The sequence below is a fragment of the Nicotiana sylvestris genome, chromosome 6, assembly GCF_000393655.2.
Source record: "Nicotiana sylvestris chromosome 6, ASM39365v2, whole genome shotgun sequence".
Lineage (NCBI taxonomy): Eukaryota > Viridiplantae > Streptophyta > Magnoliopsida > Solanales > Solanaceae > Nicotiana > Nicotiana sylvestris.
This window is the reverse complement of record NC_091062.1, coordinates 92,168,217-92,180,808: the sequence shown is the minus strand read 5'-3', so window position 1 is coordinate 92,180,808 and position 12,592 is coordinate 92,168,217. Positions and strand designations below refer to the sequence as shown.

General features: G+C 40.2%; 1 protein-coding gene across 1 annotated transcript; it reads left to right on the top strand.

Annotated features, from left to right (window-relative positions):
• Positions 1 to 5,619: 5,619 nt before the first annotated feature.
• Positions 5,620 to 5,973, top strand: LOC138870945 (uncharacterized). The gene has a single exon (XM_070148788.1). It carries the CDS (start codon positions 5,620 to 5,622, stop codon positions 5,971 to 5,973), a length of 354 nt encoding a protein of 117 aa, XP_070004889.1.
• The last annotated feature ends 6,619 nt before the right edge of the window (positions 5,974 to 12,592 follow it).

Here is a 12,592-nt window from a genome sequence, read left to right as displayed (position 1 = left end):
TTGTTGTCGTGAGCCCGGCTCATGCGGACACGGTTCATTTGACCGTTTGGCCCAGTACATCATTTCCTATTGGAACTTTGCTTGTCGTCCCCCGGTTCTTCCGAGTAGAAGACTTCTCAAGGGGGCGCCCTCCAATGTTTGGGGTTGATTGCAAAAGAAGCCTTGTGCGTTTTTTGGATCCTTCTTAGGTAGCGTGTGAACGTTGCCTCGTTAAAAACCTTGCCGGTGAAACCCTCTCAGGGACAAAAGCTCGGTCGAAGGAAAAGAGTGCAACAGATGCCGTTAAGGCCTTGAGATCTTCGAGTTGGGTTAGCACTTTCGACCGCCCTGACCGGGCACCTGCATATGGGTTAGTGTAGAATAATAAAAGGGGGAGGTGGTCTTACCTTATCGTGGGATGCGCCAGAAATGTTCCGAGGTCTGATGTATCCCTATTGTTTGGAGCAAGGACTCGGTACGGTCCTTCGCTGTGTTTAATCGGGCATAGCCGAAGACGTAGTTTGGTTATCATTTGACTCTTTCGAGAGTGGAGATATTGGTGCCGGTGCTACGTTACGTAACACGAATGCTTCCCGTGCCGCACATTGTTCCCCGTAAATGGTTTTAACCCCATACCTCGTCGGGAATTTTATCATTTGGTGGAGGGTGGACGGTGCCGTTCTCGTGTAATGTATCCTTGGTTGTCCGAGTAAGGCATAGTATTTCATGTCTCCTTCAACGATATGGAATTTTGGCATTTTGGGCCGCGTCGGCCACGCCGACTGGGAGAGTGATTCCCCCCTTTTGTTGCTTCGATTAACGTGTTGAATCCGTTAAGGATTCGAGAGGCGGGAACGATTTGGTCTAGCAGTCCGGGCTGCTCTATTACTCTCGACCTGATAATGTGGGTCGAACTACCTGGATTCACGAGCACACATTTTATTTGAAATGAACAAATGATAAAAAGGTTACAAGTATGTTGTTATGAGGTTGGGCGAGGTGTCAGAGTCTTCCTCGCTGAACACGAGGGCATCTTAAGGTACGTATCCCCGGGTTCATCTTTTTCTAGTGATGGATATTTTTGTTCTCCTTATCACAGGTTCCTGGGGAGCACTGACGCCCCTCTAATATCATGTGTATAACTTGCCGTGATTCATTTGCTTAGTTATTCTTGGCCACCACTCTTTCTCGAAACTGGATTTTAGCCCGATCGTTTAAAAAATTCTTGGCGGTGACTTTTATCGAGTAGCCTGGCTATTTCCCTTCGGAGCTGGGGGCAATCTTTGGTCTTATGGCCATGCGTATTATGAAGTGCACATACTAAGTTGTGGTTCGTCTGGGAAGGATCCAACAGATAGGCCTGGGCCATTTGGTGTCCCTGGTTTTGCTGAAGATGAGCATGATGTCCTATTCATAGATGTTGGAGTTGTATGCTGATAGGTGAGGTGCCCTCGTTGGCCTCGTGTCCTCGTCGAATCCATCTCGGCTGATGAATCCCCGAGGGTTCTATCTTCGGTTTACCAATCAATCATTGTGAGGCGGATTGCGTCTCGGGATATTCCTTCTATCTTCGGGGTACGGCTGGCACCTCTCTTTGTTCGGTTTCGACTCCTTTGCCAGGAGTCTGCTTAGATATACTGAACCCAAGGGGGCTCCCAGCTGGTCATTCTCGGCCCTAATCTTTGACTGGTATCGGTTATGGACGTCCGACCAGGTTACGGCGGGATACTCGACTAGATTCTCTTTCAGCTGCCTTGAGGCTACTGAGCTTCGCTCATTCAGGGCTTGAGTGAAGGCCTACACCGCCCAATCATCGGAGACCGGGGGTAGTTCCATCCGTTCCGTTTGGAAGCAAAATATGAATTCTTGCAGCATTTCATTCTCCCTTTGCTTGATCTTGAATACGTCGGACTTCCTCGTTGCTACTTTGATGGCACCGGCATGTGCCTTTACAAAGGAGTCTGCTAGCATGGCGAATGAATATATGGAGTTTGGAGCCAAGCTATGATACCACATCATGGCCCCCTTCGAGAGCGTTTCTCTGGGCTTCTTCGGTAAAACGGACTTGATCTCATCGTCTTTCATGTCGTTGCCCTTCACTGTGCACGTATAGGTAGTGACATGTTCGTTGGGATCTGAGGTCCCATTGTATTTTGGGATTTTTGGCATTCTAAACTTCTTTGGAATGGGTTTCGGAGTTGTTTCCTCTGGGAAGGACCGTTGTACAAACTTCTTCGAATCTATGCCCTTTAGGACCGGGGGTGCGCCTGGGATTTGGTTGACTCTGATCCTTTTGGTGAGGTCTTCTAGCATTTTTGCGATGGCAGGATTGGTTACTGATCCGTTGTTGCTCGATCTCTCCGGTGCCTGTTTGGCCGGGGGAGTAGTTTCCGACGCTACTGTGTTGGTAGTCTTCGGGTGGCTTTGTAGCTGAGCGATAGCCAACTGTTGTGCCTGCAACATTTCAAAAATAACATTAAGACTAACTTCCCATTCTTCTTGAGCTGGGTTTTTTGGGCTTCCTTTTGGACCAACAACTGGAACAGCCACCCCGTTTTCTCCGTGGTTTTCGAGGTTGTCGTTCTCAACTCTGTTCACTGAGCCAGACATTTTGACCTGAAATCAAAGATCTTGGACAATAAAAAGTGTGAAAGATAACTTGCATTGCGTAATGAAACCAACAAGAAAATAATCACTATTATTCTTAGCCCCACGATGGGCGCCAAACTGTTTACCGTGAAAATGGTAATGACAATTAAATTTATTAATGGGACTCTGAAAATTTGTGATCTATCTTTATGCCAGTTGTTTAAGCAGTTAATGCTATATGTGTGAAGCTTAACGGCGAAATACGAGCTAAAGCAGAGTTATAATCAACCGATGGGCTAGCTATTCGCGCCTCAGACTGACCAATAAGCGGCCTCGAGGTCGATGCCTGGGCTCGGGCTCGAGCTATCGGGGGTAATCAAGGAAGGGCTAACAGGTAGGATATAATTAAGGGAGGCTATTTATGGCCAATAACAAGCAATAAACAAAGAAGAAATATGAGAATAATAAGCGGTAGCGTCGGCGAATATGTTAGAGAGAAAAGAGAGAGAGTTGTTATATTTCGTGTAGAATAGTTAGAGCAACAACAACCCCTTACAAAGCGATGAGAATCCCCTTTATATAGGATGGGAAATCCAACATAGTACAAAAATGCATTAATTGTAAGGGTATGGAGATGGGATGGCTAGATGCGACACCTTGATACAGGCTCCGGGCAGACCGGCTTTGTCAGAATTAACCGCGTGCCTAGGGAATCCCCTATTTTACTCTAGCCTTAATCAATATTCTCTTTGGGTAGGACCTTGATGAGCTTTGAAGGAGGGAACTTGATCACAACTTCGCGTCCTCGAGGCCTCGAGGTGTTCTTCCGGAGTGACTTAAGAGCAAGAAATTGGACCCTCTAATTTCGCCGCATACACCCTACATTAAATTCCCATGGCCTTTCTAATAATCGTGACAAACTTGTATTGGCACAATATCACAAAGAACTTTATCATGATAACTTCCAATTTTAAATTTCACCAACACTTTCTTGGTCACATTTAGTTCACCACACTCATTGAGCCATTGCAACTGATATTTAGCTTAAAGTATATATATTTATATGTATATCACCTCATGTTTTACTCGAGTTTTGTAAATTTTGGATGTAAAATGTATTGGTTTATGTTAATTTGTTTTAATTCACTACTTTCTAGTATTAGCTTTAATTGATTATTTTGTCAAGTCTTGCGTTACTTAATTGTTGCTTTGCTCGCATGAACCTTGATTGAATGCAAAGGGTTAGAAGCCAGGATAGACTTCAAGGCTTTGACCCTGAACCTGAGAGAATATCTCACTGGAGGTTGAGGGAAGCAAGGGACACAAATAATCTTAAGGCACTTGTTCAATTTCTCGTGAACATGACAGATGAGCAACATATGGCGGTTCAGGAGGTGGCGATGCCCAGCATTGCTAATGTCACCTCCAGTAATGTAAAGCCCAGAATCATGGGCACTTTGAGCTGAAACAAAGCATGATCCAACTACAAATGTGAAGGGCAGTTTATGGGTCTTCCATATGAGGATCCACAACAACACATCCTGAACTTCTTGGAGATCAGTGATACTTATATCACTAATGGGGTCACTCCAGACTATGTGAGGCTCACACTATTCCTGTTTTCTCTGTTGGGCGAACCAAAGTGATGGTTGAAGGAAGAATTAGCTAATTCTAGTACATCATGAAATGATTGGAGAGGAAATTTTTGGCAAGGTTCTTCCCTTCAGACAAAATTGTAAAGATCTGTAGTGAGATAGTCGCCTTCAAACAGAAATCGGGGGAGTCTTTATACTTAGCTTGGGAAAGGTTTAAGGGGATGCTTAGAGACTGTCCTCATCACAATAAGACAAAGAAGTGTTAGCCCACACTTTCATAGAGGGGCTACATCCTGAGATAAAGATTGTGGTAGATGCTGCAGCGGGAGGTCAAGTGTTGGAGAAAAGTTTTGATGAGATATATGCATTATTGAATAAATTTTTCAAAAGCAATCCTGACTGGCAAGGAGAGATGGGTAGACATACAATGCAAAAATCTATAGGGGTTCTCGAGTTAGATGGAGTGTCTGCATTATCAGCACAAATTGCCACATTGGCCAACCAAGTCAATCAAATGACCTAGGTTATTAGCAAGCTACAAGCCCAGCTAGTACAACAAGTTCAAATATTTTGTGAAGTATGTGGAGAGGGTCACAGGAGCGACTTATGCCCAGTTAATCCATAGTTTGTGGGTAATGGAAATAGGGGCCAAACAAATCAGTATGAGAACACTTACAATCCTAATTGGAGTAACCACCCAAACTTCTCTTGGGGTGGAAACCAAGGTGCTTAGAATTAGTACATGCCACAAACGCCTCAAAAGAAATATATATCACCTCAGGCTGAAAAACTTGCAAACCCAATGAGTTACCTTGAGGAGATGATGAAGAAATTAATGGCTGACCAGCAAGCCCAAGCAGCAGCGATGAGAAATTTGGAGCAACAAATAGGGAAACTTGTCATTGCTCAAAATAATCGGCCAGCTGGGGCTCTTCCTAGTGATACTGAGCCTAATCCTAATGCTAAAGTCAATGTGGTTACCTTGAGAAATGGAAGAGTATTAGAAGAAGTTCCAAAGAAAAAGAAGTATACATCTAGTCCTGAAGGAGAATTAGTTCCCAATGCAGTTGAGGAGAATGAGAAAGAGAACAAAGGATCAGATCCAGTAATTATGACAAGGCCACCACCTTCGTTTCCACAAAGACCGCAGAAGCAAAAAGATGATTCTAAGTACAATAAATTCTTAGATATTTTGATCCAAGTATGTGTGAATTTGCTGTTGGTGGAAATTTTGCAAGAAGTGCCTAAGTATGCAAGGTATCTCAGAGATATTGTGGCAAACAAGTGAAGACATACAGAGTTTGAAATAGTTGCACTTACTGAAGAGTGGAATGCTAGAGTTTAGAGTAAACTTCCTCCTAAGTTGAAGGATCTTGGGAGTTTCACAATTCCTCTGTCTCTAGGAAAATAAGAAGTTGGTAGAGCCCTATGTGATTTAGGGGCTAGTATAAATTTGATGGCATCATCTTTGTTCAAGAAACTCAGATTGGGGGTGATTAGACCCACTACACTCAATTTATTGTTAGCAGATAGGTCACTAGTTATGCCAGAAGAAATTATTGAGGATGTGTTAGTTCGAGTTAGAAAGTTTATTCTTCCTTCTGATTTTATTGTTCTTGATTACAAGGCAGATGAGGAAGTACTCATTATTTTGGGGCGACCATTCTTAGTTACTGGTGGAGCGTTTGATGTGAGGGAAGGGAAGTTGAAGATGAGAGTTGACGATGAGGAAATCACTTTTAATGTGTACAAAGCACTTAAGCTCCCTAAGAATTATGAGGACTTGTGCATGATTACTTTTGTAGATTGAAGGGGATAGAGTAGAGTCCTTATGTGAATTGTAGTGATCCATATGGGACAACTGAGTTAGAGGAGGTGGTGTTGCAAGCCGGGTGTGTAAAAATAATTGAGAAAAGAGCCAGAGATGAAAAAGGAGACCTTCCGAGAGCATGCAAAAAGGATAGACTTTATGGGAGAAAGAAGAAGAAGAGAAAGCGCCCAGCTTGAGCAGAGTAGCAGAGTCGTGCCACGACTATAAATAAGGCGCTTGTTTGGAGGCAACCTAGCCTTTTTTCATATTATTTTATATAGTGTCGAGTTTTGTGTTGTTTTTGTTTTGTAGAGTAGGGGAAGTTTGAGTGCCCAAAGTTGAAGTTGAGAAGCATATTTGAGCTTAAGTGTAGGGTCGTCCTGACCCTTAATATTAAGGATTATGTGCGAGATAGGCCTGAGAAGGTCTCAGGGAGTATTTTTCACCCTTGTTTAATATTTTTCTCTGTGATCATTGTCACGACCCTAAAACGGACCCGGTCGTGATGGAGCCTATCGTGAAACCAGGCCAGCCGACACAAACCCCAAAACTAACCGAACATTTATAATAAGTCATTTAAAACCATTAAATAGCTAAAATCACATAATATAAGTTAAAGTAGACAGTGCGGAAATACAACACAGCCCGACATCGGGGTGTCACTAGTCATGAGCAACTACAACTCGTCTAGGAATATGAAAAGACAACATAGTCTGAAACAAAGCTAATACAAAGCTGAATAAAGATAGGAAGGAGAAACACTGGGCTACGAATGCCAAACAGCTACCTAGTCAACTCCGAAAGCCTACTGGAAGATAGATCACCACTTACTATCGAGACCCGATACTCCTGGATCTGCATACAGGGTGTAGGGAGTAATGTGAGTACGCCAATTCAGTATGTAATAAAAGTAAAAGCATGCTTACCGTGAAAATGGTAATAACAATTGTTGATACCCAATTTTTTCCTATATATTTTTAATATGCAAAATACTTTCAAAATACCATATGTATGCATATATAAGTATGTCCAAATATTTTATTATTTTTTCTTAATTTTAAAAAAAAATTAAATCAATTTATTGCCCTATCTTATCCAGAAAAGCCCAATAATTATTCCCAAAATTTTTATTTTTGTTGATTCATTTATTGGACTCTTATATTTATACTAAAATATAGCTAATGTAATTTTTTCATATTTTTACAAATTTATTTAGTATTTTTAAAGCTAAATTGCATATAATTTCAATATTAGCCTCTTTTAGATTTAATTACGTTTATGTCTATAAAAAATTAGGTCCAATATGTTTAATTTGATAATTATGTACTATTAATTATTTTATTATCTTTAATTTATTTTCAGAAATTATTCTATTATTTTTTATAAAATAAGTAAGGGAAGAGTGGCTATTGAAAATATAGCCCAATTGTGTTTCAATTGTAGCTTGAATTGAACCCCAATTTTAAACCCAATTACCCAGCCCAAATCCTAATCAACCTGACCCACAACCCTTTTTAAATAACCCGCCCAGACTTCCTTTTAATCCCAGCCGTTGATCGCCTGGATCAATGGCTCACATCAGCCCTTTCCTTTTTTAATCCCGACCTACCCCAATCCCTTGTCATTTTTCACCTGCAGCCGCCTTCAAACCCCCTTTCTCTATCAATCGTCTCTCAATCCTCTCTCAAACCCTAGCCGCCGCCTTCAACCACCACCCGAAAACCTCCCAAATCCATGGCTTCCAAGGTCATTGGAGGCCTATATCTACCTCATTTGGCTTCTACATGCTCGATTATCATGATTTCAAGGCTAGATCCTGGAAAAGTTTGGTCCAGACCTTGGTTAATTTCAGTTCTATGGATGTCTCCGGTCATCTTTGACTTAGCTCCGGCCAGCCATGGCTATTCAGGCCTGACTCTTGACTTCTCCTGCTTAGATCGATGATTTTCCAAGCCTTTCTCACCATCTAGGGTTCTTCTGAAACCCTAACCTTTAAGGTTCTTTCGATTTCTTTTAGATATGTTTTAGATCTGTGTTTGATCTAAACTTTTAAACGTTTTCTCAAGGTTTCTTTCAAAACTCTACCTTCGAAACCCCTTTATCTTTTCTGATTTAGGTTTTTGTTAAGTTATTTCGAAACTTTCTCTGATTTTCAATATGTTCTGTTGTGTTTCCTTATGTCGTTCTTTTACTGGAGTTTGCATGTCAAGAGTCTTAGTTTCTTTTCAGGTTTCTAAATATATTTTTGTGTTAGTATTTGTCCGATTTACTTGCTTTTCATCTCTAGAACTCGACTGATGCTGAAAACCCTAAAAATTTAGGTTCATTCGAGTCCTGGGACTACTTGCTATGTGATTTACTTGTTCGTCATGCTCTGAATCCGATTGATTTCAAAACCCTAATTTCTCTAGACCTATTAGAACTTCTGAAAACTGCTTCAGCTGTTTGAATTAGCTCGACTGGATTCAAAGTCCTTTTTGTTTCAACTTTTGTTTCTCTATGTGATTTGGTTTCTTGCAATCGTTGAAACTAGACTATACTTTTCAGAAGGGCCTTTTTACGTGATCCTTTGCATGCTTCTGATACCCTCTTTTCTCTATTACTAAGTTGACCTATGTGACTACCATGTTTCACTGTCTACTGACTTTGTAGTTATTATTACATGCTGCTTCTCTTTGACATAGTTTAACCTCACATGCCTAATGTTTTGTGCATTCTATTTATATGTTAAAACAGGACTCATGGTCCTCTCTTTGATTGATTCTGAGCTCCTTGTTTCTGGGACTGATTTGAAAACTTTCCTTAGACTTTCGATTCTCCTATTTTTAACTTGGTTTATTTGCTTATTCTTGGGAACCCGTGTGATACTCCTTAAATCAGTAATTTCAAACCCTTGACTCCCTGATTTACTTTGAGCTAATTGTCTCCATATTTTGCAAATCTATTGTGTTTCTTACCTTATTTGGTTAACCGAGTATTTTTACTGATTCTTCATTAGTTGTTTCCTTAATTGAACCTCTGTGCACTTACCCCTAATTGTCTACTCTGCACATGAAGCTTACTTGATTTATTTTCTTAAATATTTTCTGCCCATTACCGTTTGATTTTAACTCCTTAATTAAAGGAAGTCGTTATACTTATTTGATTTTAACTGGTACATAGTTCCATAATTACTGCTAAACTATAATCCTTGCCTTATTTTCTGCCTGTTTTCAAACTATAAATACCCTGCTCTTTCATTAACACACACACGAACACACTTAGTTTTGAAATCACTTACACTCAAAAAATTCTCTCTTGCTACTTGTACTGTGGCCTGTCTTCAATGTCCTGCTACCTTCTTTTACTATATTTTGCTTCTTTGAACTGGTATGTTTTGATTAAGATTTCAGCATCACAACAATATGTTTACTTAATACTTTTGCCTTCTTGTTTGCCTACTGCTTGTGTTTAGTCCAGTACTTAATTTAGCATGTTGTAATTTCCTTCTACTTGTTTTGAATCTATTATGTGTCCTAAACCCCTACCCTAATGTGTTGATACTGATGGTTTGTTTGAGGCATGATAGTATTAAGTATTGTTGTCTATGATTCAAACGTGATTCCCTTGGGCTCATAACCTCTATATTACCATTACGTGATTGTGTATTCTGGTTGATTTTGTAAGCATAACAACACTTCCTATTGTTGTGCATGCCTAGAATTAACTAATGCCTAAGTGCATAGGCTCTTTGCAATCCCCAATCCCTGAACCCCTTTTGTGTGAAGTCCTTAACTCTGTAATTGTTTCCCAGCACCTCTCTCCCTCTTCTTTACTCTGTTTCTTCACCTGCACTCTCTCTTATACTTAAGTTCTGTCTGCCCCCCTCTTGTGAGCCTTGCCTTGGGACCCATGAGCTCCCTCTGAACTTGGATACTTGAGGGCTGGCACTTCCACACTATACTTGTCCCTATTCTGGTAATACAATTTGGGTGTGAACACTGTCGGGAGTCCCATTGAGTCTCTTAGGGAACTCTGACACACTCAAATTGGAGGAAGGCTTTGGATCAATGGTCTTTGAGTTGGTTTATCTCGTAACTCAGGAGGAAGTGAAGAGTCAGGCCTCCTCTGGTTGTACTTTCTTGTTGATCTGATGAGTGTTTGTTAGTTTATGCATGTTTCCTTCATCATTGGTAGTGTACAAAGGTTTAGAATAAGGCTTTATTTTATATGAGGTTTGTTACCAATACCGGGCTTGTCAATGACCAGTTATTATGGTCGTAAGATACTGCTATGAGTATCCTAGTTATGTGGTATATCATGTGATTACGTTGTGGGTTACGGGTATGGCTTTTTTAGACTTATACACTGTATAGATGTGAGAATCAAGTCTTCTAATGAATTTTAGATATCAGAAATTTGACTCTAAGGTTATGGGCTAAGGTTGAAGAAAAGATCTTCATCTAGGTTATGTTGCCAGGATAATATGGATTGGGGTGATGTGGGATAACCCATTGGTATGTGCACGAGGAGGTTATCCGGTGATTTGATGGTGTAACGACCCAGTGGTCATTTTGAGAAATAAAGCTCTGTTCGGCGGCGTAAGGTCTGGAACAACTTCATAATATTAGTATCAACTTTCGTGCATGGTTGAATTCAATTAACGGATGATTCAGAGTCAAATTGGAAGAAGGAATCTAGTTTTGGAAGTTTAAACGGTGAGAATTTGACCGGAATTGGACTTTTGGGTAAACAACCCCGGAATGGGTTTTGGGTGATCTCAACAGCTTCGTATGATGATTTTGGACTTAGTCGTGCATCCGGATTCAAATTTGGAGGTCCGTAGGGTAATTTGAGGTGTTTCGGTAAAAGTTGGAAAAGTTGAAGTTTGGAAAGTGGAAAGGTTTGACCCATAGTTGACTTTTGTGATATCAGGGTCAGAATGTGATTCAGAGAGTTGGAACAGCTCCGTTATGTCATTTTGGACATGTCCGCAAAATTTGGCGTCATTCCGACTTGATTTGATAGGTTTCGACACAAGTTTTTGAAGTTGGAAGATTTGGAAGTTCATAGTTTGATTCATGGTGTGATTCATTGTTTCGGCATTGTTTGATATGATTTGAGCCCACGAGTGAGTCCGTGTTAGGTTATATGACTTATTTTTGTGTTTAGATGGGGTCTCGGAGGACTCGAGTGTGTTTCGGGTGTGTTTTGAATTATTTTGGGCTTCTTTGGATGCTGATTATCTGATATCTGGTGTTGTTCTTCGCGTTCGTGAGGAGCCTCTCACGTTCGCAAAGAAGAATTTGGCTTCTGGAAGTTTGTTCTTCGCGTTCGGGAAGAGACTCACATTTGTGGAGAAGGAAATCTCGGTTGCACAGGTCTGACATCGAAGGCTCATATCTCACAATCTAGAAGGAATCTTGAGATGATCCAAAAATGAAAGTTGTATTCCTTTGTGTCTAGTTTTCGGAAATATAAATTAATTGGAATTTAGATTTGTGTTCAAAAAGTTACAGTAGTTACACTATAGGCTGTCCGCGGAGAGTTCAAAAATCTCTGTTGCACAGGGTTGACTTTGGAAGCTTATATCTCACAATATATAATGACTAAGGAAATGATAAACCTATGAAACTATAGCCCTTGGGGTCTATTTTTCATAATATCAAACCATTTGTCATTTGGATTTGTGTGCAAAACGCTATGGCCATTATACTAAAGGCAGTCTGGAATGAGTTTGGAAATCGGTGACGAAATTTACTCATCGCGAACGCGAAGAACAACCACTGGGCAGGCAGAATATATTCCTAAATTTAGTGTTAGACCATTTTATTCATATTTTTTTGAGGGTTTTTCACACAAATAGATTGGCTAAGTGTTCTTCATCTAGAATCTAACATATTCCATGATTATCTTCATTTTCATCATTTAATTTGTGTTTTGGGTTTGGAAAAATGTTGGTTTTTGAAGAAAATTCCTAAAATAAAAAATCATGATTTGAGTGACTAAATGGTATTGGAATTTGATAAATTTTGTATGGTTGGACTTGTATCGGAATATGTATTCGGATTTTGTAAAATTTATTGGGTTTTGAGGTGCAGGCCTGTGGGGTCGACTTTTGGACCATTTTGGATTTTGCTAAAGATTGATTGACTTTATGACCCGGAATAGTTTCTTATGTGTTTTATTTTTGGTTTGAAGTTAATTTGGTTATATTTGAGCCGTCCGGAGGTCTTTTCACCCCAGAAGTGCATTTTAGAATATCGGTTTGTCGTCTTCGAGGTAAGTATCTTGTTTAACCTTGTGTGGGGGACTTCTCCTTAGGATTTGAGTCTGCTATGTTGATTGTAGTTCGTGTAATCGAGGTGACGAGTGTGTGCTCGAACTTATTTGTGGAAAAATTAGCCTTTTAGTGTTCCTAGGTCCTTATATTCACTGTGTATGAATGTATACTTGATATGCTTGAGTTTTCCACTTAGTAGTTTTACCGCTACATGCTCTAATTGGAATTAATTGCTTGTGATTCATTCTTATTGCCTATTTGACTCTTATTTTGCTTAACTAAAGATTTTTACCTCTTTTATTGTCATGCTATCTTTCATAATTGCTCTTCATTATTGGAAATCATTATTATCTCCCC

Coding starts and splice junctions, on each gene's coding strand:
- LOC138870945 (XM_070148788.1), top strand. CDS start 5,620: ATGGCATCATCTTTGTTCAAGAAACTCAGATTGGGGGTGATTAGACCC.